The sequence below is a fragment of the Choloepus didactylus genome, chromosome 1 (assembly GCF_015220235.1).
Source record: "Choloepus didactylus isolate mChoDid1 chromosome 1, mChoDid1.pri, whole genome shotgun sequence".
Classification (NCBI taxonomy): Eukaryota; Metazoa; Chordata; class Mammalia; order Pilosa; family Megalonychidae; genus Choloepus; species Choloepus didactylus.
This window is the reverse complement of record NC_051307.1, coordinates 205,144,728-205,171,122: the sequence shown is the minus strand read 5'-3', so window position 1 is coordinate 205,171,122 and position 26,395 is coordinate 205,144,728. Positions and strand designations below refer to the sequence as shown.

At 51.8% G+C, this 26,395-nt stretch overlaps 1 protein-coding gene across 3 annotated transcripts in view; it reads right to left on the bottom strand.

The window, feature by feature from the left end:
* DNAH1 (dynein axonemal heavy chain 1) overlaps positions 1–26,395 on the bottom strand; it is a 104,789-nt gene that overhangs the window by 23,850 nt on the left and 54,544 nt on the right. For all 3 annotated transcript variants that reach the window (XM_037797756.1, XM_037797757.1, XM_037797759.1), the window contains 22 exons: positions 26,129–26,382; positions 25,351–25,563; positions 23,623–23,787; positions 23,045–23,166; positions 22,778–22,883; positions 22,006–22,185; positions 21,227–21,367; positions 20,506–20,669; positions 12,296–12,409; positions 11,761–11,949; positions 11,389–11,494; positions 10,515–10,628; positions 9,752–9,901; positions 8,085–8,171; positions 7,817–8,003; positions 6,473–6,564; positions 6,134–6,288; positions 2,923–3,100; positions 1,906–2,100; positions 1,678–1,797; positions 1,153–1,311; positions 868–975 (listed from right to left, as the gene is read on the bottom strand). In XM_037797756.1, the coding sequence (XP_037653684.1) occupies positions 868–975; positions 1,153–1,311; positions 1,678–1,797; positions 1,906–2,100; positions 2,923–3,100; positions 6,134–6,288; positions 6,473–6,564; positions 7,817–8,003; positions 8,085–8,171; positions 9,752–9,901; positions 10,515–10,628; positions 11,389–11,494; positions 11,761–11,949; positions 12,296–12,409; positions 20,506–20,669; positions 21,227–21,367; positions 22,006–22,185; positions 22,778–22,883; positions 23,045–23,166; positions 23,623–23,787; positions 25,351–25,563; positions 26,129–26,382 (3,299 nt within the window). The remainder of the gene's footprint in view (positions 1–867; positions 976–1,152; positions 1,312–1,677; positions 1,798–1,905; positions 2,101–2,922; positions 3,101–6,133; positions 6,289–6,472; positions 6,565–7,816; positions 8,004–8,084; positions 8,172–9,751; positions 9,902–10,514; positions 10,629–11,388; positions 11,495–11,760; positions 11,950–12,295; positions 12,410–20,505; positions 20,670–21,226; positions 21,368–22,005; positions 22,186–22,777; positions 22,884–23,044; positions 23,167–23,622; positions 23,788–25,350; positions 25,564–26,128; positions 26,383–26,395) is intronic.

Here is a 26,395-nt window from a genome sequence, read left to right as displayed (position 1 = left end):
CAGCTGCCCAGGTCGGGGGCCCCCTGAGGACTTTGGGTCTCCACATGAAGGAAGTGCTCTGGGAACTGGGTTCCTCAGAAAGGCCTTTGTTCAGCAAAGGCCTTTGCTGTTTGGCTTCAGGATACCCAAGGGATGTGGGGGCCAGAACCATCATGTTGGCATCAGCTGGATGCTGCAAGGTCCCCTGGCCCAGCTTCCTCTCCCATCCCCACCTACACAAATCCCTTCACCCACAGCCCTGCCCCAGCTTGCAGTCCTCCCTCAATGGCTGAACCAACACATCCCACTGGGGATAGTTCTGACCATTAGATCCAAATGTGCTTTGTGAGCCCTTAGTCAGGACCCCACACAGGGACCACCAGCTCTCCACAGATGCCTCTTTGCCCCCTCCTCTAGGGCTGCAGTCCTGGACCTGGAACATGGACTGGGTCATGGAGCCCTTGCTGGCTGGCAGTGGGGCCAGGGACAGCAAGGCAGGCCACTGCAGGCTTGTGCCCTGCCCCCTGAGGAGCCCAGCACCTGGGCAAATGGGCTTTTTAAAGTAGAACTGAAGCAGCCCAGTCCCTAGGCTCAGCATCAACAAAGGGGAGGCAGTGCGTGAGGTTGGGACAGCTCCCAGCCCCAGTTCAAGTGCAGCTCTGCCACCAACTAGCTGAATGTGACTGTCTGAGCCTCAGTTTCCTTGTCAGGAAAATGAGCACAACCATTGTGGGGCTGGGAGGATTTATGAGATGGTGCAAATGACCCCCCACCCTGAGACCTGGTGGCTGTCAATGTGGCCTCCTCTCTGTGGTCATTATTCATCAAGGAAGACAGCCGCTGCCCGGTGGGGCCCTCCCTGCCCAGTCCAGGTGAGTCTGTAGCCACCTGCTTGCCCTCTTCATCCTCATCCTCATCGTCATTGGTACTGCTGATCCCTCCATCCTCTAGCCTGTAATCAAACACCAGCCCTTCTTCCGGGAAGTGCAGGGTCATCTACAAGTGACCAGGAAGAGAATTGGGCTGTGAGGCCAGGAGATCTGGGTAGCTAAAAACTCTTCTCCCAGAGCCTGTCCCCAGAGGCTTGGGCCTGGGCAGCCAGCCCCAGAATGCTCAGCGTTCAGTATACGCCTCCCAGACTCGGACCCAGGCCTGGGGGCTGCCACCTCTTACATTTTCCAGGATCATCTTTCTCCTCAGCCACTGGCTGAAGCTGATGCGGCTCATACTGTCCCCTGTGGCTCCTACACTCCAGACCAGGGAGAAGATGAACCAGGGCTCGATCAGCTCTGGGATGCGACTCAGCTTCTCAGGGGGTATTTTCTTGTGGCCCTGAAGTCAGAAAGACAGCATCAGGCTAAGTCAGGAACAGCACTGAGTGGCCTCAGGAGGCCGGGGAAGCACACCTTGGCCTCCACCACCCAGGGCTGTTTCTCTGTGTCTTCTGGTAGATGCTGTATGTCTATTCTGCTCACATGCCATTTCCCTGAGAATCCTTCCCGTTATGGCTGGGCCCTGGGCTGGATCTGGGCTTGGAGGCCCTGGCCTCCCACCACAGCAGACTGGGTGGGTTGGTCCCATGCCCCAAGATTCTCTTTCAGGAAGCTGGATTCAGGATTCAGAGCCCTCAGGTGGCCCAGGCAAGGAGAGGGTTGGGTAGAGGGTCAGAGCCTCCAGCTGCACTATTCCGGGCCATACCTCTCTGGGCAGAAACGGCTTGAAGAAGCAGCTGAGCAGCTTGAGGAGGCTCATGGTCAGGTTGCTGTTGGTGGAGGCAATCACCTCTTTCACTGAGATCCGAACGAAGGTGATAGCTTCCTGCAGGGGGTGGTGCCGGGCCTGGTCAGCTCCACGGCCAGCGCGTGTGGCTGGCAGCTGCAGGGCCCACTGCCCTGCCTGGGCTGGCACATCCTTGGCCTCACCTACCTCCAGGAAGCTGACAAAGAGGGCCTTGAACTCCTCCTCATAGTGCTTCAGCAAGGTGGGGAGGTTCCTCAGCCAGCACTCGATGAAAGGCATGAGCCCCAGGATGCTGGGCTCCAGGTACACCATGCCGCAGCGGGACACTGTGGCTGGCGAGGCCACTGCCAGGTCCTGCACCTCGAACATCATGGTCATTGCCTGGTGCCAAGGTGGGCAGTGTGAGTGGGCTGGCTGCCAGCCCCTGGGGCTGAGAGAAGGGCTGCAGGGCCATGGAGAGGGGCTGCCCACCCTGTGAGCGGGTGCTAGGGGAGGGATGCAGAACCTCCTAGGGCTTAGCTGATAATATGGCCCTCTCTGGAGGCCTGAGGAGGAGGTGAAGTTGGGAGATTCCTGGGAGCTCTCTAGGCAGCCTGGTGTGGGTCTTTGGGGGACCCTGGAGCCCTAGGGAAACCTGATGAGAGCTGTGTGCTTGCTCCAGAGCGTCATACTTGTGCACAAAGACACAGTTTCACATTGGCTTCCAGGTGCTCTCAGAAGGGCTCAGGAAGCTGGCTAGTGCAGCCTGCCATGGACTGTTCTTATGTCTCTTGGAAGTGCCCCTCGTGTGCTAGGCAGGCCCCTGCAGCCAGGTCTGCACACCTGTCCCCAGACCCCGGGCATGCCGCCGGGACCAGAGTGGGCACTTGACTCAGAATGAGTCAACAAGGCTAACGTGGGTCTGGGAGGCACAAGGCAGCATCAACATGAGAGCTGTGGGCGATTGTCCTGGCCCCGGGCTCAGAACCTCACAGAAAGTGGGTCTGGCTGAAAGGGTGGGCTGGGGCAGCTGTGCAGGACATGGCAGAGGTGCGAGAGCTTGGAGCCGGGGAGGGGCGCTGGCTGGCTCCTAGTTGGGGGGGGGGGGGGTTCCCGATGGCTACCTAAGAGGCAGCTTTGGCCGGGAAAGGAAGGATGGAGGGAGGGAGGGGACGGGCCCACCCAGTCTCAGAGGAGAGCTGGGTGATGGATAGGTGGGTGCACCTCTGTGAGCTTGATGATCTCCCCGGAGCTGAGGCACAGCTTCTTGTTGTCATCTAGCACCGTGTTCATGTTCTCAATCCAGACGGCATCCACCGGCCCATCAAACATGTACCACTTCTTGTTGGTGTCGGAGGCAATGGCCCCCACCCGGATGAGGGAGGAGAAAATCCCGTCTGTCCTGCAGCCACCGGGGAGGAGAGGGCTGTAGGTGCCAGGCAGGCAGGGCAGCAAACATAGTTGGCTGCCAGCGAGACCCAGTGGTCAGGCTGGCCCCACTCTGCTCATTTTCCCTCCAATATCTTCTTTCATTTAAAAATTATAATAGGACTTTTCTGTTTAATGTGGCATAATAAAAATATGTGCTATTTTCCACCCCTGCACCCTCCTTCCCCCACTGAATCTCCACTACACTTACATTAAAGGAAGATAAAAGATGAGATTCCCAAAGGCAAAAAGGGAATGGGGGAGAATGTACGTGCAGAAATGGAGGCCCACGCAGTTCTGGAGGATGAAAAGAGATGGGGAGGGGAACTGACATAGCAGAGAGGGCAGGGGGCAGGGGGTGCACCACAAGAACTGGCCGGTCCCTGCCAGAATCCAGGAAGGCTCTAGGGGCCTGACGTCCATGCCCACCACCCACCCACACAGGAGACTGCATGGGGATGTGTATGACACGCTTCACTAGCAATGGGGGGCACAGTGAAGACCCACACAGGGAAAGATGGATGAGTCCCTCTCCCCAGTTCCCATCTCCCACTGGGTTTCCAGAACACTGGGACATCCCCAGCAGCAGACTGAAGGCTTCTTCTGTGAAGAAACTGACTAGCCGCAGAGAAAACCCTTCAGGCGCTGACATTCGGGCTCTCCATCCAGCTGCCCTGCAGTGAAGCCACCCACATGGCAAGCCCCACCCCCACCTAGCGCTCCCATATGGTCATTCTTAAATGTGACCACACAGTCCTGATGACTAGCAAATTGAGAAAAGCCTCCACCATGATCGGCGGAGACTAAAACGAATGAACAGAAACAAAGGAACCAGAAGAGAGGAGAAAACCTAAAAACAAAATAATAGAAGGGTTAGAAGAGAAAGTAAATAAAATCTTTCAGAAAGTTATACAAAAAGATCAAGGATGGACAAAAGGAAACAAAAGTAAAGGATCAATCCTGAAGGCCTAACATCTGTTTAATGGGTGTCCCAGAAAGAAAGACTAAAGAAGCAAGGACATTATCAAAGACATAATCAAGAAAATTTCTTAGAACTGAAGAACTCAGAGATCTAGATCAAAGGTTGAGAAAATTTTTCTGTAAAGGGCTCAATAATAAATATTTTGGGCTTTGGGGGCTATATAGACTCTATCACTCATGGTTGTATGAAAGTAGCCATAGATAATATATAAACAAACAGACATGATTGTGTCCCAAAAAAAGTTTATTTACAAAAATATGTGGCAGGCCAAATCTGGCCCAAGGGCAGTAGTTTGCTGAGTCCTGGTCTAGATGGAAAGGACCCACTGACTTCCCTGACAATGTATTTTCAAAGAATCCACACTAGGGCACATCATCAAGAAATTTCATGATACTGGCATAAAGAGGTGATCTTGAAAGTTTCCAGAAATAAGAAAACAAATCCTATTGAGAAGCTGAATGATATCAGACTTCTCAAAGAAACACTGGAAGTCAGTGCAGCAAAGCCTTCAAATTTCTGAGGAAAAAAAGGTGTTCAACTTAGAATTCTATACTCAGCCAAACTGATCAATCATATGCAAAGGTAGAATAAAGACATTTTCAGACATGCAAGGGCTCAAGAATTTCCCTTTTATGCATAATTTCCAGGAAGCTCCTGGAGGGTGGGCTCCTTCATTTGAGGGTGCAAACCAAGAAAGCAGAAGACCTGGAGTCCAAGAAATGGAGACCCAATCCAGACAAGAGGCAAAGGGAGTTCTCAGGAGGCTGGGAACGGGCAATGCCAGGCTAACAGCTGGCAGTGGCCGAGAAAGTGGCCAGGCCTATGTGAACACGAGGCTGTGGCCCCCGAGGGCCCATGTGGCTGACCCAGTAGGAAACGGTTCTGAGGGCGCTTTCACAGTTCTCCATCAGGTTTGGGGGAAATCAGTTCTTGCCACATAGAAAACTGAGCAAACGAAAAACAGAGACTTGTTTACTCCAGGAAACTAGAAAGTTGTACAAGAAGGGAAGGGAAATCACCATGGTCGGGTTCTGCAGTAAACAACTTTTTTTTTTAAACATTTTAAAATAGGGGGAATACTGAATATTGATAAACCAAAAATCACAATACAGCTCTATGGGAAGAATGGATTGAGGATAAATGGGGTCTAGAAAGGCAAATCCTCACCTTCCTTGGCTGCAAATCAACCGAGTTTTTAAAAGAAAAATCAGCCCCCACCGGAGCAGGATTGGGCAGTGAGAAAGATGAGGCAGGCCCTACTCTTCTGCAGTTCAGGCTCAAAACAAAATTTGACCTGTGGACCCTTCTCCACAGCTCACACTTAAAGGCAAATGAGATTAGCAGTGGGCACCTACCCCTTTAGACTCTTAAAATGCTCCCCTGTGATGAGAAGCCTTATCCATGCCCCAGCCCCCTTGATGGTCACCTGGACCCTTGGTGGTCCCCAAACCTTTGGGGGGGTGTCACCTGAACCTGGGGGTGAGTATCCCTGAACCTCAGTAAGCGCCTTCTCATGGACATCCCACCCTCACCAAGGCTTTGCAGATGGGTGTTCTCATTACCCACATTTTATTTTTGGAGAAACTGAGGCTAGGAGGGACCACACGACTCGCCTTGGGTCACACCGTGGGCCTGAAGACAGGAAGCAGTTCCAGTACTGTGTTCTCACCCCAGCACTCCCCCTAAACCAGAGGCCCCAAGAGGGACCACCAACCTCTCCTGGGAAATGACAACAGCCAACATTTACTAAGCACTCCCCACAGTTCAAGCACTCTCCATGTGTTAGACTACACAATAAAAGTGCCATTGTTATCCCCCACTTGGCAGATGAGGGGTGAGGAAGGTCACTCAGCAAGGATGTGATAAGTAGAATCCCAGGCATTTGGGCTCCAGAGCCTGAGCTTGCAGTATCCCATTGGGTTAAGGGGAAGGAGAGGATGACCCATGGCCCACAGCCTCCAAAGGCCCAGGGCGGGGTGCTCACTGGCAGACTGGCAGCTGCAGGGGTGGCCAGGGCTCACTCACCACTCATGGGTGAGCAAGTCAAACTCCCCGTACAGCTGGCCCATCGTGATGGACTTGGGGTTGAGCACGTAGTAGTTGACGGCCTCGTAGACACCACCACTGATGGACGGCTGCCCTTTCAGCTGTGTCATGGCAGCTGCCAGGATTTTGTAACACTGGGGAGATGGGCCCAAGAGTGAGCCTCGTGGCTCCCTGGGAAGCTGGGTTGGAGCAGGGAGGGACACAGGGGCTGGGGGGGTATTCTAGAGGCCAGAGAGTTACAAATGGAGGCCAAGGCCCACACTAAGGCTGCTCTACCCACTGGCCAGGACACAGGACTGCCCACTGGGCTCCACTCACAGTGCTCTTGCCAGAGCCCGTGGGCCCAACGAGCATGAGGCCGTGCCGCACCACCGTGGTCTCATAGAGCTGGATGCACTTGGTCAGGAAGCCTGGTGAGGAGGACATGGCAGGGGGGCCAGGAATCAGAGCAGGGGCTTGGATCCTAGCTCCACCACTAGCTAGCTGGGTCACTGCTCTCCCTGAGCCTTGGCATCCTCATCAGTAGAATGAGGATGGTGGTAGTTCCTAGCTTAGAGGTACGGACAGATGAAGCCCCAAGCACAGACCCTGGCACAGAGCAGGAACTCTCTAAAAGCCAGCCATTATTTCCACAGCGACTGTTAGTCCCTGATATCTCCTGGGCAGGAGGGCAGCTGTTCTGGGCCTGCTTGGTGTCGACTGTTGCAGGCACCAGAATCAGCTTCGGCTCCAAAGCTACTGCCAAGTGTGCTGAGTGTACCACTCCAAGTCAGTGCCGGTCAGCATGAGGCAAAATCCCAGGGTCAGAATCCTAGGGTTACTCGGGAGCTTTGACCAACAGAGACCAGAGCTGCAGGGACAGCTGCCAGGTGCGTGGTGGAAGGCCAGGTCCAGACAGCTGGGTAATGAATGCATCACTTTGGCCCAAGCATGGGGGACTGACTTTCAGATTGCCAGTCCCAGGATCCCTGCCATGATGGCAAAATTTAACAAAGGCTTAGCTGGATGGCAGGCGGTGAGGGAGAGAAGAGTTTGACGCTTCATTCAACAAGCCTGCTGGGACCTTGGGGGCAAGGAGTGGGCAAGAGAAGGAAGCTCAGAGCCTCTAAAGAGCAGAGGGCCCTGGGAGGGAAGCTCTGCAGGGAGGGCGTGAGATGGGAGGCTGGGTGAGGGGTGGGTGGTCCGGGATGGCTTCCTGGAGGACTGGCTGTGAGGGTCTGGGAGGAGAGGAGAGGGTGGCCAGGCCAGAGGCTGGCAGGGGCAAGAGCTCAAGCTGCAGGACATGTGGTAGCTGAGCTGAGATTCCCACTCTTCCAGCAGGGAAGAGGAGTTTTGGGGAGGGAAGGAGTCTACTTGAGGGCAGTAAGGAATCAGTGCCTGAAGCAAGACCTGAGACTGCTTCTCACAAGGGGAGGAGGGGCTGCAGCCAGGGGAAGGGCCTACACCCACATCCACATCTAGGGGTACCGCCACTGCCCTGTAGACTATTCAGCAGAGGAACCCCCCACCCCTACCCCACTTTGCCCAGCTCGCAACATACTGTGCCAGTCATGAGGCCGGATGCCCTTGACTGTCCCCATGCCCTGGATCCCAGGGTGGCTGGAGCCAGCCCCTGCTCAGAACACCTGCAGGGCTGTGGGGAGGCGGGAGTCAGGGGCTCACCCTCCACGTCCTTGAGGTTGCTCTTCTCACAGGCCCTGCGGATGGCCTTGTCCAGGATGCCGTAGTCAGTCTCCTCCTCCTTGATGGTTGGAAACAGGTCGGACACGATCCCAGAGAAGAGCTTGAGGTCCTCCTGCAGGAACTTGGGCACGTTCACGTCACGGATGGCCCTGAGGCAGATGAGCTCCTGCAGCAGATGCCAGTGGAGCCTTCAGTGAGTCTGAACACCTCCGGATGGAAGCCCATCCTCGGGGACCGCCCGGCTCACCTCATTCATACTGGGGTTCTCTCGCTTGAGGTTCCCAGCAGCTGAGATCACGGTCTTCACGGCTCTCATCCCGAAGTCATAGTGGTCCTGCCACCGCAGAGGAGAAGGGAGGGGCTGGCATGTCTCTTGGGCCGCTGCCCGGAGCACTCTGCCCTCACCTTGTACCTGGCCACACCTCATGGCCCAGATTTCAGCTAAAACGTCACCACTTCCCCTCGTGACCACACTGCACGTCCAGCCTGGGCTGAGTGCCCTCCTCTGGCACCCTGTCCTTCCCTCGTCCTGCCCCCTCTCCCTCTATTGGGATTATCTGCCCTGCCTTCCCCACTCGATTCAGCCCTGTGAAGGTGAGGACTCTGTTGGCCTTGGCCACTGCTCCATCCTTGCATTTCTAGCCAAGTGCAGAGGGGGCACTCCATTTTTGTGGAAAAAGTGAATGAATGAGTTTCTCATGTGGACAATAAGCGGACTGACCTTTGATGGCCTTTGAGCTTCCTTCCAACATTCCCCTGTAACATCTCTCCAGACCCACCCTTTCTGCCTCACCACTGTGCCTTTTCCCGCTGTTGGGGATGGTTCCTTTTCCCTCCATTCTGTATTGGAGTTGTTGGAAGTAGTTAAATTCATCATTTTGCCCTGGGTGCCAGACCATGACAGCAACATCTTGACCTGACCCACAGACCAGCACATTTCCTAGGAATCTTGGACTTGGAGCTGGATAAAAAGGCTGGGCTTGACATTGGGGCATCACCACTTGGGAAAGGTTGAGCACTTTCTCAGAACCTGTGGGATAGCTGCTCTAATGGGGGTGATGGGTGGAGCATTGTTGCAAGTAGATGATTAGAAAGAGGGGTATTGGACCATGGTGGACACTGCCGCTTTTCCTGGTAACTGACTGCATCTCTTCAAGCCTGTGGGATTTGGAGGACCCCACTTGACCAAAGGCAGTATCTTTTCCCTCTAGCCACAGTGACTGATGTTCAGGGATGGGGAGGTGGCCCAGAGAGGGCCAATTAGGGTGACACCAGGGATTTCTTCCTGTAACTATTTGGAAAGAGGAACTAGCCAGTAGCATGTAACCCCAGAGCTGGAGCTCACCTCTGCCGCTGTGAAGGAGGACCCTCTTGTCAGAAAACTAAGCCCAAACAGGAAAGCTCATGAGCCAGAGCTGGGTGACTGGGCCAACTCCATCCTGTCCCCTGGAATCTGGACTTGGCATGCTGAGTGGAAGGCCCACAGGGTTGGGCAGCACAAGGAGAATGGGGCTGGCTGTCCCACTCTGGTACCCACAAGGCCTAGGTATACTTGCTTCCCAGTTTTGAGCTGTGTGGCTCTTGGTCTCCTAATGATCCACCTTCCCTTGCACCTGAACTATCCCAGGTAGGCATCTGTCCTTGGCCCTGCTCCAGCTCTGCTGTGTACTGCACAACTGCACAAGCCTTGCAGGCTCTTAACTGCTTAGGACCTCAGTGTCCTCAGCTGAGAAATGGGGATCTAACGTCTATGTCATGGAGTTGTTGTGAAGTCTCAACAAGATAACACCTGTAAAGCATATAGCACAGCACTTTGCAGCAGGTGCTCAGGAGAAGGTAAATTTGGAGCTTCTCTGGAAGCTGAGGCAGGAGGTGGCTCTCAGAGCCCAGAACCTGGTTGGGGCAGAGCCTCACTTGGGAGCTGAGCTGCTCGGAGGACAGCTTGAAGGTGGTGGTGATCTTCTTGGCCAGCACATTGGCTTCACTGAAGCCAAAGGAGTAAAGGGAGATCTCAGCAATCATGGCGTAATCCGGAACCATCATGGCCACGGGTCGGAAGAGTGCCTGAGGCAGATGGTGCAGATGTGAACAGGGGCGGGCCTCTCCCTCCCGCAGTGCCACCTGCTCGCTGTACTCGCTGGTTTCTCGAGGCAGCATCACCTGCCGCTCCTCCCAGCTGTTGCTTGGATTCCCCTCTGCAGCACGCCTGCCATAGCCGAAGTTTCTGCTCCCCTGTGGTTGGACAGCTCTAGCCATCCGAAATGGGTCCTTTGTGCTGGCCCAAACCTGCCCCCATGGAACTCCCCAGTGGTGACCCCTCCTGGCTGCCACCTTCCCATTTCTACCACAGGCCTGGCCTGAGCAGCAACCTCAGATGCCCCACCCCCCAACTCACACACACACACACACACACACACACACACACACACACACACACAAGGGCAGCCCTGATTTCTCTCATGCTCTGAGGAAAAGCCTGGGGTCTTCCCTCCATGGCTGGGAGTGGGCCCCAGGACCCTGGGCAGGGGGCTGCCATAAGGGATCACAGACCCTGACACCAGAGCTGCTGTGTGTCCTGCTTCGGCAATTTTGCTTCTCTGAGCCCAGGCCAGAGCTCGGGTGCCTCTCCTTCGCCCCCTGGCAGCATCCCAGGCTGCCCTGGTCCCTGAGCACTCACTTTCAGGTTGTCGGGCAGCTCAGTGCGGCCGGCGTACCCAGGGTTCATGGTGATGAACACTGCGCAGGATGGCACGAGTGGGATCTCGACACCCTCAAACATGAAGCGTTCCACCTGTGGGTTGGGAACAGTCAGCTCACCTGGGGAAGGGGGAGCTCGACCCTGCCCCTCTGGATTGGCCTCCTTGTCCCCTGCTGTTGCCTACATCCCGGCCACAGCTGGACAGCCTGGACCAGACCCTTGACCATGGGCCGGGCTGGCCAGCTCCGCTCTCCCTTGGAATCTGGTCTGAGGCTCTAGGACCCATTGGCTACCCAGGGCTTCCCAGTCCCAGCTCCAGTCCCTCTGAGGTCTGCACTCACCTTCTCCTCCCTACTCCCATCACCCCCATTCCTTACATGGCTTCTCCCTAGACTTGGGCCAGCTCAGCCCTGACCAGGACCCAAGGCCTTCTTAGCTAGTGGGGAGGGCACCTCCCAGCCTCCCAGATCTTATCCCCAGAAGACCCCTGGCCCCACCCTGAATAAGTCTAGACAAAGGTTGAATGCATGGGGCTTTTCATGAGGGTCAGGATGTGGGAAAGGATCCCCCTTATCCCTCCCAACTTGTCCCCGGGGACTGCCCACAACCTGGAATAAGGGTATGGGGTTTCCTGGCTGTTTTCAAAAACCCTGCAGGGACAGCTCTGCGAGAGGGGAGGGAGGGATCAGGGCGCAGCCCCCTGTGAGATGCGTGCCCAGCTTCTCACCCCACTGCTGTGGGAAGTGGCAGGGTGTCGCAGTGGGAGTGGTGGGTATGGGGAGAGTGGGGAGAGGCAGACAGGCAGTGTGGGTGGCACAGGGGAGGGGTGGGGGCGGCCCGAGTGGCTGCTGACCCGCTGCTGCTGAGCCTTCTGGATGGTGGTGATCTGCTGTGCCACCACGGACAGCACCTCGATGTCGATGCGATTGAACTCGTCGAAGCAGGCCCAGGCCCCAGCACTAGGGAGGTGAGAGCATCAGGTGAGAGGATGAGTTCTAAGGCCACCTGGCACCTTTAGGGGCCCCCTCTGACTCCACTGGGGAGCAAGCCCTCAACAGCAAGCTCCATCAGCTCAGCCACTGCCCACTTTTCACCCCACCCCTGCACCTGCCAGGGGCCGGGCAGAGCCTCCGACTCCTCCTCTGCACCACCCTGTGGGCTCCCCTCCCTTTCCCCGGAGAGCTCAGCCTTCCAGCCCTGTTCCATCCTCGCACCCCAACCTCACCTGGCCAGGCCCTTGAAGAACTTGCCCATGGCCACGAAGTCAAGCTGGTCAGAGCAGTTGAACACAACTGTCTGGATGGCCAAGGCCTTGCCCAGGTCTTTGGTGGTCTCAGTTTTCCCTGTGCCAGCTGGGCCTGCTGGGGCACCCCCAAACTTGAGGTGCAGAGCCCCGGTTAAGGTCAGGTAACATCTGCAGGAGCAAGAGAGGTAGGCAGCAGACACACACACCCAGGGTAGACCCCTTCCTGAGGATTCCCTCCTCCTCTCAGCCCCCGGGTGTGTCCAGCCCTGGCTGCTATTGTTCAAGGGCAGGGGTAGGAGACCCATGGCCACCTTGCTGTACTTCCCCCAACTCACGTTGCAGCCCTGCGGAGCTTTGCTCAGGGGCCTGCTGGGATGCCAACTCAAAGCCACACTTTACTTCCTTTACTCAAAACCCGAGTTGAAGGGCTAGCCATTACTAAACACTGGCAGCCGGAGGAAATGACTGTGATGGCTTTACAAGACAATGGTTTGCTCTGTATAGGGGCCCTCACCTGTCAGTGAGGGGTGTGATCACCAGCCGCCCACTGTTGCCTAGGTACTCGTAGCCATAGATGAACTCAGCATTCACAGCACGGATGTACAGGTCATTATCTGTCCAGTAGTACCTGGTGATGCAGGGAGACGGGTTCTGGGACCACAGCGGTCATGGGCCACAGGCAGGGTGTGTGGGAATGGGAGTGTGCTAGTTTGGATATATTGTTCCACCAAAAGCCATATTCTTTAATGCAATCTTGTCGGGGGCAGACAGATTAGTGTTGATTTGGTTGGAATCCTTTGATTGATTGTTTCCATGGAGATGTGACTCCATGGGTGAAACATTCAGTTAAATTATTTCCATGGAGATATGAGCCCCACCCATTCTGGGTGGTTTTTTTTGTTTTGTTTTGTTTTATTGTTGTTGTTGCTGTTGTTGTTGTTTAGGAATCTTCAAAGCAGCTTTATTTGTTAATAGCCCCAAACTGGAAACAACCTAAATGTTCATCATATCAACCAACTGGCATATTCATACAGTGGAATACCACTCAGCAATAAAAAGGAAGGGACAAATTGGATGGATCTCAAAATAGTTATACTGAGTGAGAAAAGCCATCCCCCAAAATTTACAGAATGTATGATTTCATTGATATAAAAATCTAGGAATTGCAAATTAATTTACAGTGACAAAAAGCAGACCAGCAGTTGCCTGGGGAGAGAGGTTAGAAGGGCAGGAAGAGGAACCTAAGATGGCGGCTAGGTGAGACAGACAAAAAAACACTTCCATGAAAAATACTAGATAAAAACCAGAAAGTGACCCAGAACACCAGTTCCAGCAATGCACCAGCTGGACAAGGTCTGCTAAATCCACAGGGACCGTGCATTTGGTGAAACCGGGAGTCTGCATTCTGAAACAAGTGAGTGAGCCGGCTGAAAGTCCAGCAGCTACACTACAGTGTGGGGAAACCGTGGGTTGACGTTTGGAGACGGACTAGTTCCTTTAAAAAAAAAAACCTGGGAGCGGCTGTGGATACGCTGGGGAGAACTGCGCAGTGAAGCACGGCAGGAGTGGGCTATACCAACACCTTGGTGTCTGGTGTGGAGGATAGCCCTTCCCACACCCGCTGCTGATTGTCTCGGGGCCAGGGGGGTAGAGGGGAGCCAAAAGGAGAAAGAAACCATGCCCCTTGCAGCCACCTCCCAGGTGGGCTGGGGACGCTCTTGCCCGGGGCTGGACCCACAGCCCAGAGCCGCGCCAAGAAACCCAGTGTGACGGGGAGTGTTTCCTGTAGCACCATGCACATGCCACAATATCGGCCGTGGACAGTGGCCTTTAGTGCACCCACAGCTAATTGTCCCAGAGCTGGGAAGGCAGAGCTGTGCGAAACGGAGAAATTAACATGCCCCATTCAACCATCTTTACATCAGTCTGGGAATGGGGACCCGCTCAGAAATCCCAGGGACCCTATGCCAATACCAAGGACTTGTGGGTCAGTGGCAGAGACAATCTGTGGCAAGACTGAAATGAAGGCTTAGACTCTTGCAACAGCCTTAAATCTCCAGGAACACCTGGGAGGTTTGGTTATTAAAGCTGCCCTGCCTCCCTAACCACCCAGACACATGCCCCACATTCAGGGCAGATAGCATCAACAATACACCCAAACTTAGCACACCAATTGAACCCCACAAGAATCAGATCCCCACACACCACAAAGACAAAGTTGGGGAGAACTGACTTGGGGGGAATAGGTGACTCGTGGATGCCATCTGCTGGTTAGTTAGAGAAAGTGTACGCCACCAAGCTGTAGATCTGACAAATTAGAGATTGATACTTTTTATAACCTGAAAGAACCCTATCAAGTAAAGCAAATGCCAAGAGGCCAAAAACAACAGAAAATCTTAAAGCATATGATAAAACCAGATGATATGGAGAACCCAAATCCAAACACCCAAACTAAATGATCAGAATAGACACAGTATTTGGCACAATTAATCAAAGAACTAAAGACAAACAACAAGAGCATGGCACAAGATATAAAGGACATAAAGAAGACCCTAGAAGAGCATAAAGAAGAAATTGCAAGAGTAAATAAAAAAAGCAAAAGATCTTATGGAAATAAAAGAAACTGTTGGCCAAATTAAAAAGACTCTGGATACTCATAATACAAGATTAGAGGAAGTTGAACAATGACTCAGCGTCCTCAAGGACCACAGAATGGAAAATGAAAGAACAAAAGAAAGAATGGGGAAAAAAAATTAAAAAAATCAAAATGGATCTCAGGGATACGATAGATAAAATAAAACGTCCAAATTTAAGACTCATCGGTGTCCCAGAAGGGGAAGAGAAAGATAAAGGTCTAGAAAGAGTATTCAAAGAAATTGTTGGGGAAAACTTCCCAAACCTTCTACACAATATAAATACACAAAGCATAAATGCCCAGCAAACTCCAAATAGAATAAATCCAAATAAACCCACTCTGAGACATATTCTGATCAGACTCTCAAATACTGAAGAGAAGGAGCAAGTTCTGAAAGCAGCAAGAGAAAAGCAATTCACCACATACAAAGGAAATAGCATATAACTAAGTACTGACTACTCAGCGGCCACCATGGAAGTGAAAAAGCAGTGGCATGGCATATTCAAAATTCTGAGAGAGAAAAATTTCCAACCAAGAGTACTTTATCCAGCAAAACTCTCCTTCAAATTTGAGGGAGAGCTTAAATTTTTCACAGACAAACAAATGCTGAGAGATTTTGCTAATAAAAGACCTGCCCTACTTCAGATACTAAAGGAGCCCTACCCACAGAGAAACAAAGAAAGGAGAGAGATACAGAGAAATTTAACAGACAGATATAGAACATTACATCCCAGGTCACTGGGACACATATTCTTCTCTAGTGATCACAGATCTTTCTCCAGAAAGGACCATATGCTGGGACATAAAACAAGCCTCAATAAATTAAAAAAAAATTGAATTTGTTCAAAGCACATTCTCTGACCACAATGGAATACAAATAGAAGTCAATAACCATCCAGAGACTTGGAGAATTCACAAACACCTGGAGAGTAAAAATGAGGGGGAGGTGAAAACATTCCCAGATAATCAAAAGCTGAGGGACTTCATCACCAGTAGATCAGTCCTATAAGAAATGCCAAAGGGAGTTGAGCAGGCTGAAAGGAAGGGACCCTAAACAACTGACTGAAACTACATGAAGAAATAAAGATTTCCAGTAAAGATCACAAGGTAAATATAAATACCAATACTACTGTATTTTTGATTTGTAACTCCACTATTTACTTCCTACAGGATCTAAAATACATAAAATATAATGATAAATCAGTGGTTTTGGACTCAATGTAAAATAAGTAATTTTTGACAAGAACTACATAAAGGTGGGGGAATGGAGGAGTATAGGAACATAGTTTATGTGTCCTATTGAAGTCAAGTTGGTATCAAAGAAAAACAAGATTGTTATAGATTTAAGAGGTTAAATTTAAGCCCAACAGTAAACACAAAGAAAGTATCAGAGAATATGACCATAGAGATGAAAAGCAGAGTATGGGTTACAAGAAGTGGGGGAAGGGGCAATGGGGACTTAAGAAATGAGTATAGGGTTTCTGTTTGGGGTAAAGGGAAATTTCTAGTAATGGATGGCTGGAAGGTGATAGCATTGCAACATTCTAAATGTGATTAATCCCACTAATGGAATGCTAGGGAGGGGTTGGAATGGGAAGATTTAGGCTGTATATATGTTTCCACAATTGAAAAAAAAAAAAAGACAGTCTAAATAGATGACAATTAAATGCCAAGGATGATCCTGGATGGGATCTGAGGATGAAGGAGAGGAGACTCAAAGGGACACAGATGGGACATAAAAAAAAGAGGAAATATAGAATGTAAGCTTTGTATCAATTTTGAATTTCTTGAACTTCTTAGCTGCGCTTAATGGGATTGCATAAAAGAATGTTCTTGTTCATGGGAAATGTATACGTGAATTATAGTGTTTGTTCAAGGATGTGTGCAGCTTGCTCTCATATGTTGAGAGGACAGAGCAATATATGATGGATTATAGGGAGGGAGGGAGGGAAAGAGAAACGGCGGTGTGACAGCATGTTAAAGTTGGTGGATTGGGGTATCGGGGGAGGGGAGTTAGGGTATGCTGGAGTTCTGTGTATGGGGTTTGTATTGTTTTTGCAACTGTTCCTGTAAGTTTGAATTTATTTCAAAATAAAATTAAAAAAAAAAAAAGAAGGGCAGGAAGGAAGGGAGAGAGGAAACTTTGGGGAGTGATGACTATATTCACTATCTTTTTTTTTCCTTAGTTTTTAATTTTTGTTGAGATTGTTCACATACCATACAATTATCCAAAGATCCAAAGTGGACAATCAATTGCCCCCAGTGCCCTCATACAGCTGCGCATCCATCACCATACTTAATTTTTGTTCAATTTTTAGAACCTTTTCATTACTCCAGACAAGAAATAGAGAGAAAGAAGAAAAAAGGAAAAAAAAAGAGAAGGAAACTCAAATCTTCCCATATCCCTAACCAACCTCCCTCCATTGTTGACTCATAGTATTGGTATAGTACATTTGTTACTGTTTATGAATGAACGTTGAAATACGACTAACTGTAGTATATAGTTTGCAATAGGTATATATTTTTTCCCTATATGCCTCTCTATTATTAACTTCTAGTTATAGTGTCATACATTTGTTCTGGTTCATGAAGGAGATTTCTAATATTTGTACAGTTAATCATGGACATTGCCCACCACAGGATTCAATTTTATACATTCCCATCTTTTGACCTCCAACTTTCCTTCTGGTGACATACATGACTCTGAGCTTACCATTTCCACCACCTTCACACACCTTTCAGCACTGTCAGTTATTCTCACATCTTGCTACTGACACCTCTGTTCATTTCCAAATATTTAAGTTCATCCTAGTTGAACATTCTGTTTATACTAAGCAACTGCTCCCCATTCTTTAACCTTCTTCTGTATCTTGGTACCTTATATTTCATGTCTATGAGTTTACATATTATAATAAGTCCCTATCAGTGAGACCCTGCAATATTTGTCCTTATGTGTCTGGCTTATTTCACTCAATATATTGCCCTCAAGTTTTCATCATCAACCCATTTTTTTTTTAAGATGGTTTTGTTCACATGCCATACATTCCAACCTAAGTAAACAATTGAAGGTTCCCTGTATAATCGCATATTTATGTGTTCACCACCCTCACCACTATCTATATAAGGGCATCTACGTTTCTTCCACAAGGCAAGAGGGAGAGTCAAAGAAGGTAGAGAGGCAAAAAAAAAAAAAAAAAAAAAAAAGAAAAGAAAAGAAAAAGAAAGAGGAAGAAAAAAAAATGACAGCTAGGAAGCATCAAAAGGAAAGATAACCTTAAATCAAAGTAGAATAAAGAGTCAGACAACACCACCAGTATCAAGTGTCTCACAACCCTCCCCTATCCCCCCCTCTTATCTGCATTTACCTTGGTATATTGCCTTTGTTACATTAAAGGGAGCATAATACAATGATTCTGTTACTTACAGTCTCTAGTTTATGTTGATTGCATCCCTCCCCCAATACCTCCTCATTTTTAACATCTTGCAAGGTTGACATTCGCTTGTTCTCCCTCATGAAAGAACATATTTGTACATTTTATCACAATTGTTGAACGCTCTAGATTTCACTGAGTTACACAGTCCCAGTCTTTATCTTTCCTCCTTTCTTCTGGTGTCCCACATGCTCCCAACCCTCCTCTCTCAACCATATTCATAGTTATCTTTGTTCAGTGTACATATCTTGCTGTGCTACCATCTCCCAAAAAAACTGTGTCCCCAACCTCTCACTCCTGTCTTCTATCACTCTGTAGTGATCCCTTTAGTATTTCCTGCAGGGCGGGTGTCTTGTCCACAAAGTCTCTCATTGTCTGTTTGTTGGAAAATATTTTGAGCTTTCCCTCATATCTGAAGGACAGTTTTGCTGGATATAGGATTCTTGGTTGGTGGTTTTTCTCTTTCAGTATCTTAAATAAATCACACCACTTCCTTCTTGCCTCCATGGTTTCTGCTGAGAGATCTGCACATAGTCTTATTAAGCTTCCTTTGTATGTGATGGATTGCTTTTCTCTTGCTGCTTTCAGGATTCTCTCTTTGTCTTTGACATTTGATAATCTGATTATTAAGTGTCTTGGCATAGGCCTATTCAGATCTATTCTGTTTGGAGTATGCTGCACTTCTTGGATCCATAATTTTATGTCTTTCATAAGAGATGGGAAATTTTCATTGATTATTTCCTCTATTATTGCTTCTGCCCCTTTTCTCTTCTCTTCTCCTTCTGGGACACCAATGATATGTACATTCTTGTATTTTGTTTCATCCTTAAGGTCCCAGAGATGTTTCTCATATATTTCCATTCTTTTCTCCATTTGCTCCTTTGAGTGTAGGCTTTCAGGTGTTTTGTTCTCCAGTTTCTGAGTGTTTTCTTCTGCCTCTTGAGATCTGCTGTTGTATGTTTCCACTGTGTCTTTCATCTCTTGTGTTGTGCCTTTCATTTCCATAGATTCTGCTGGTTGTTTTTTTGAGCTTTCAATTTCTCCCTTATGTATGCCCAGTGTTTTCTTTATAGCCTTTATCTCTTTTGCCATATCTTCTCTAAACTTTTTGAATTGATTTAGCAATAGTTGTTTAAATTCCTGTAAATCAATTAAAGTGTAAGTTTGTTCCTCTGACTGGGCCATAACTTCATTTTTCCTAGGGTAGGTTGTAGTTTTCTGTTGTCTAGGCATCTGACCTTCTAGGCCACCCCAATCAGGTAGGTATTCCCAGAGGAGAACAGGCTCAGGTCACAGAAAGAGGAAATATTCAGTGTCCGGTTTCCTTGATGGTTTTTCTTAGAGGATTGACACATCCTGTGCTTTTCTGCCCAGCAGGTGGCACCTGTCAGCCTGTCACAGGCTGGTGTAAGGGGGTGTGGCCCACAGCTCTCCTCCCCCAGGCTTTGGGGTCTGGTTCTGATAAGGCAGGTAGTAGAGCTGGGCCCCTCCCTTTCCTCTTGGGAAGCTATGCCCCCTCCAGAGGGGTCATTTGCATATAAACAGATTCTTTGTTTCTCTGACTCAGAGTGCTGAGATTTTAAAATGGCTAAGGCTTTCTCCTCTGAGCTGCCCAGGTTGAGAGAGAGAGGGACAGAAAGCTCCCAGAGTCACCCGTCGGCCAGAGATAGCACCCGATCTTCTGGGCTCCCCGCCCTGAGACACATATGTCCCCTGACTCTCCCAAGTCAGTTGTCACCAAAAGCCTCTGTCTGCTTGTTGAGGATTCGCAGTCTGTATTGAGCAGTTAACATTAAGACCCCAGTTGGAGCTGGGCTGAGAGAGTGCTGCTCTCTAGCACTGCGAGGCTTCCATGAGGGAGGGGCTCTTGGCTCTCGGCTCTCGGTGCAGGTCCGCAGTTTTACTTACAGATTTTATGCTGCGATCTCGGGCATTCCTCCCAATTCAGGTTGGTGTATGATGAGTGGACAGTCACGTTTGTCTCCCCGCAGTTATTCCAGGTTATTTACTAGTTTTTTGGTAGTTGATGAATTGTTCCGGGGGACTAACTGGCTTCCACTCTTCTCTATGCCGCCATTTTAGCTCCTCTGGGTCGTTTTGATTTAATCACTGGAGTCCTATAAAAGAGCTCATGAACAGAAAGACCTCAGAGCAGCTGAGAGAGACATTTTGGAGATGGCCATTGAAAGCAGACTTTTGCTGACACTTTGGAAATGCTAGCCCAGTGTTTGCTCCAGAGAAGCTAAGAGAGAACAAAACACCCTGAGAGTGACATTTTGAAGAATGTGCAGGAGCTGAGGAAGAGCTGGAACACAATCTGGGATCAGCAAATGACAGCCACATGCCTTCCCAGATAAAAGAGGTTTTCCGGATGCCATTGACCTTCCTTTGGTGAAGGTATACTCGTGTTGTTGCCTTAATTTGGACATTTTCATGGCATCAGACTATACATTTGTAACCAAATAAACTCCTTTTATAAAAGCCAATCCATTTCTGGTATTTTGCATAGCAACAGCATTAGCAAACCAAAACAGGGGGTATCAAGGTGCCCCCAACTTGTCTCAGATCCTACAGTTGACTGGCTCCCCACCCCTCTCCTGCCCCTCCTACAGATGCTCTGTGCCTGGGGGTAGCTCGGCCAGGGGCCCCGTACCTCACCTCAGCTGTGAGATCCACTCGAAGTCGTTCACGCTGACCACATCCTCCACGATGAGCCTGTTCACCACATCCTTGGCATGGACCTCAATGACGATTAACGCTGACAGCACAGCCCGTTGCATGCGGGACAGCTTCCCCCGCACCAGGGCCACCAGGTCACCAAGCTGCAGGAGTGAGGGTAAGAGGGCACTGTCACAAATGGGCCCAGGTCCCACCACTGGCAGGACCCACCTCCCTTCCCAGGCAAACAGCCCCTCTGGCCTGGAAGCTTCTGAGTCAGCAGGTCTGAGATGGGGGTGGGGGGAAGAGCCAGGCAGGGGGAGGGTGGGCAGGTCATTTGGCCATGTGGGGAGCATGCCAGGGACGTGAATGAAAAGGGAGGCACAAGGATGGCATCGGCCTCCCTGTCGAGTATGGTGCCCGTCCAGAGCCAGGTGGCGGAGCTCAGGCGAGGAGGCAGGCGTGGGAGGGTCCCAGGTGTGGGACTCCCTCACTGACCTCAGGAGAGGGGCAACTGTCCAGCCTCAGGGCCCTCCTAGGATCCCCAGTCCCACCCGTTCATTTCAGGGACGTCTGACCTGCTCTTTGGAGACAACCCAGGGCCTCCCCTCGTCTCAAAATAGGCAAAACCTGCTGGAGGGACTGGGAAAGCCTGAGGGGTGCAGGGTGTGTGGGGTGGGGAGCAGACAGTGACATACACACATACCCCCTTGACTCCCACCTGCTGGGCAAGCTGGGGGAAGAGCCGAGACCTGAGGTCGCCGGCCTCCAGGGCCTCCGCCACCTCCATGGTCCAATAGGTCTGGCACCCAGCAATCGTCACCTGGCCGGGCCAGTTCAGAACCCACTGGGTCCTGGGCATCTGAGAAGATGACACAGGCAGGGTTGACCCAGGCAGCTGCCAGCCCTGACCCGGGGCCCTCTTCTCCCCGTGAACGTCATCCGTGCTGTGGCCTTTCAGACTCTCTGGGCTCAGTTCTTAATTCTACCGGTCCCTCCAAAGCAGAGGAGTTATTAAGCTCCGGGCCTCCAGGGGGGGGCAGAGTTACCACTTCCTCAGCAGAGGAAACCTTGGAGCAGAGGGGTGGGAGCCTGGGATTGGGGAACGCACAGTCCTGGGTTCAAATCCTGATTCTGCCATCTGCAAGTCGCTTGCTCTTGGGCAGAAAATGTCTGTGAACGGACTTTATAGGATGGGGCTCCACCCGCACCCCAGCTGTTGGGGTAAAGCTTTCACCCAGGCCCTGGCACACGGCAGTGCTCAAAATATAACGGCAATTGAGCTATTCTTACTTTCTGGAGCATGTGTGGAAACGAGTGGGCCTGAAGGACCCCCACCCCGAGACCCCATGGCTGATGAGGGCAGCAGCAGTCAAGGCTGTAGCCAGAGGAGGACGCAAACAGCCCAGCCACGGCAATGGGAGAGAGAGCGGCACTTTCAAGGGAACAATCACGGAAGTTGCCCTGGTTGGAGAAGCGGGGCTCAGGCAGGCGGCTCACCGTGGGGTAGGCCTTGATGGCCCTCTCGATGAAGTCATGCACACTGGCCTTCATGCTGCGTTCCACCTCCCTCAGCCAGTCCTCCACATTGCTGGAGGGGTAGATGGAGAAGGACAGCTCCACCTCCTCATCCTCCGCTGAGTACATGTGCGTGATCTCAAGGTCCTCCTGGAACAGCAGCTGTGGGCAAGCGGGGATGGGTGTTACCTCAGAAGGGCCCAGAGACCTGCCCTCCCAGCCAGGGCTGACCTGCTGACGCCCCCGTCTTGTGGGTCCCGGGAGCCCTCTCTGCCTGAGTGTCCATCTTGGCTGGGCCTTCCCTGACTGCAAGCAGGCAGGATGCATGTGCCTTGTCCCCAGATGTGGCCTGGCCCCAGCCCAGGCTTGGCCTGAAGCAGGCACTCAGGGAAGGATGCTGAGTCTGCCCTGCATGCTCCTGCCTAGGCCTGTGTGGCTTTTCCTGTAGACCTGGGGAGGACAAGGAGGGTCAGGAGCCTTCCAGCCTCATGGGTTTTCTGACCAGCCAGCCCTCAGTGTGTGGAGGGGATGGGGATCCTATGGATGGGTTTGGAGCTGAGGGCCCTCTGGTCCTGAGGTGGGGGGTTTTACAGCTGATCTCCCTCCTCTAGGCTCCAGGTGTGTCACCGAGGTTCAGGAATCTCACCTGCCACCTCCTTTCCCATTCTAAGGGCTTAGGGCAAAAGAAGAGCTGTGTCTTCCTGGGGAGGCGCCCCAGTGCTCCCAGCCTCAAGCCCCAGGCCCAGGTACCCACCCGGGCAATGTTCTCGAAGCACTTGTGCAGGTGGGGCTGCACGGCTGTGGGGTCCTTTGTCTGGGACAAGATCTCCAATAGTTCATCATCTGACAGGAAGTAGAATCTGCCAGGGGAACAGGAGCAAGGGAGCGGGTCAAGCAAGTTCCCTGGGCCCTAGTGCCCCCAAACCACCAACCTCCCCACACCCCAGCCTGGGCAGGACATGTAGTTCCCCAGACTCGAGGGCAGGCACTGACAGAGTGGGCCTGGACCAGATAAGCCCACCTGGGGAAGGCACTCCGCTTGGTCTCCAGGTACTCGCTGAGGCCCTTCTGCACCAGGTCCAGCAGCTTGTTGCAGTCGCACAGGCTATCCAGCAGCCTCTGGTTGGCACATACATTGATCACCTGCATGGCCCAGGCCAGGGAGAGAAACGAAGTAAGCATGGTTCAACCAATGAGTCAGCAGGGCAGGCTCACCAGAAATTGCTCATGCTGGCCAGAGACCTCAGGGGGGCCTGGGAAGGAAGGAGGACAGGAAAATCTCCCCTGAGCCAGGGACCGTCTCCACCAGCTGTGCTAGCCCCACAGAAAAAATTCTATGGTCAAAAAAATTGCAATTTGATTTACTGCAGGACTTGTCAGGGCCTTTAATATGTTAATATGGAGATTGCCAGTCTATAAGAGGAAAACCATCAACTGCTGTGTCTAGGAGGAGCATCTCTCAGGACTTGGGAGTCCATTCATGGACATGCTAGCCAAGGTCAAAGCCTCAGGCTTGTCCTCCATCCTTTTCGTTTGGAGACCAGGTGGGCTCCCAGCAACATGACCAGGCCCTCAGTGGTCCCGTCCCTGTGAGCTCACCTCCCGATTCTCATAGGCATTCTTCATGATCTTTCTCCAGATCCGCTCCATCGTCTGGTAGCGCTTGCTCTCTAAGGGCAGCTGCCGGTTGATGTCCTCAGAGCTGAAGATGGGTTCCAGGTAGAGCCAGGACCTCTGACAGTTTAGCCACTCCTCCAGCACCTCCTAGGTAGGGCAGGCATGGACTATCAGGGCCCAGGGTCCTCCCCCCAGGACCTAAACATTTCACACCACCAGAAAGCTGGGGCAGAGTGCCAGGCACCAGAGCCAGTGTCCACAGGGAAACCCATGGCACTGGATGGCACTGTCAGCCAGTGTGCTCCAGGGAACAAAGAAACTGTGCAGGTGCGTGCCCTCCCAGGAAAGCATGAGTCCTCCAAAGGATGCCCAAGCCTCCAACAGAGCCATAAGAGCTTATCCCCATAAAAGAATTGCACCCCATGTTTTGCCAGCAACTCCTAAAATAACAGAGGAAAAAGCCCCAGTGCATGGGAAACCAAACCAGGCTTCTTTCCTGGGAGGACTTTTGTTCTATGACCTCAGAATTCTCTGAGATATACTGGGTCTTGAGCTTGAGATCCCTAAAATACCCTCTGAAACATCAGCCCAAATGTAATCCATCTTCAGAATGAGCCACTTCCCTTTCTCCTCCAAATCCCCCTTTCAGGGTTTGTCTTTTGTCTTCTACCAATGCAAACTCATTCACTCATTCACTTGTTCATTCATTTATTCATTCATGCATTCTCTTCCTCATGTGATATGTGCTGAGCCTGGCACACAGCCCAGTGTGGGTGTGGAGAAACTGAGGACAGGGAGTGGGCTCTGCCGTCAAGGAGGCCACAGTCCACTAAGGGGCCAGTGCTGCCCCTGCATCACAAAGGGCAAGCACACAAGATGGGCTCTGTAGGAGGCAACTCCAAGGGCCTCGATGAGGACACCTTGCAGGTGGGGGTGGGGGGAATGGACGAGGGCTGTTTGGAGAGCCTTGGAGGAGATGGAAGGTGGGGGACTCTAGAGTGAACAGAGGAGGGTGACCCAGTGACAGCGCTGACCAGCTTGGGCATCCCTAGTGTTGCAGGGGACATAGACATGCTCGCCTCACCTGCCTTCACCAGGGGTTCTGAAAAGCCCCCAGAAAGGCTCCAGGGAAGGGGCTGAAGGAATCACACCTGCAGGCCTGGCCCTGGGGCTGCCCTCCAGGAATCTGTAGGCAGCTCCTGCCTCTGGCCTTGAGAGCCCTGGACATCCAGGGCAGTTCCCAGTGCTGTGGCCCCCTCACCCTGAGATAGCTCCAAATGAGGTGGGAATGGGAGGCTCGGTGCCAGGTTGGGGAAGACATCGAGGAGTCTCAGGGGCCCTGTGGTGCCCAGCCCAGAAACTTCCAGGATTTGGTGTCCTGGATGAACCAAGTCCCAACAGCCCTTCGGAGGTCTGGCAGTGGCTCTCATGCCCCTTCTCAGCCTCATCTTTGGACCAAACACTGGCCCCACCCTCACGTACTTAACTGCTTCCTCTGGCAGCCGAGCCTCAGGGACGGAGAGGCCCATTCCAGTCACCCCTCTAGGGACTGAGGAGCCTTTGCAGAGCTGGAGCTGTGTGAACGGAGCAAGTGACTCCTCCGCTTTGAGCCCCACCCAGATGCTACAAGGTGCCACCTTATGGGACAGAACACAAGGTTCCTTGATTGCAGAGCAGAGATGAGGGGAGGCCAGGACAGGGAGGGCCCACCTGGGTCAGCTTCAGCTTGCTCTCCCAGGAGTTGATGCGCTGCTCGAAGGGCTTCTTGTAGGGTGAAAAGGACATGCTCTGCGTCATGACGATGTGGTCGTCGAGCAGCTGAGAGGCCTCGTCTGGGCTCTTGAGGATGTAGGTCTCTGTCTCCTTGTAGGGCAGCATGTTGAACAGGATGGTTGACCATTCCTTCTCCATCTTGTCCAGTGCCTGGGGCGAGGAGGAAGGGTCAAGGCTGGGGTCCAGGGAAGAGACCAATACTGGGCAGGCAGGAAAGAACAGGTTTCATCTGACCATGACCTTCATACAGGCCCTCTGGCAAATACCCTCAGCCTGCCTGGTCAATGAGACCCCCGCGGGCTCTCATCTGAAATCAGGGGCAACTCACTCACACACACTCGTGCTGCATGTGTACAACATACGTATACATGTGGGCCAGGAGGCAGCCAGAGTGTCGGCTCTGGTCCCAGCTCTGGCGCTTACAGACTGTGTAACCTTGGCCAGTTGCTGAACCTCTCTGAGTCTGAATTCACTTATCTGTTAAATGAGGATAATGCTACTCTATCAGCAACTTCCTGTGGATCTTGAAAGGAGTCACTGAGGAATAATAGTGACAGTGGACACTGCACCAAGCACATTACATATATTAACAACTTAATAGAATGCCCTAGGTGAGTGAATGACCAGAGACCATTACTGTCACCCTCCACACAGCTGTCACGGCAAGGGCCGGAGGACCCGGGTGGGGTGGAAAGGCCTGCCAGGGGCTGCCCACCTGCTCGATGGCATACTCCTTGCCGGCCACTTCAGCCACCTTGCTGATGCTCTCGATGTGGTCCTGTAGGTTCATCTCAAGGCAGCGGGCAAAGGTCAGGTTGGCCTTGGGCCTGACATTGATGTTTATCTCATTTGACAGAATCTCCCAGTGCCGGTTCCGCATGCCAGGGTTGCGCAGCCCCTGGATCAGCGGGATGTACGGCTTGAACTCCTCAATGCGGGCCCGGATGTCCAAGGCCACGTCCTGGCAGGCTGCCGGGGAGGG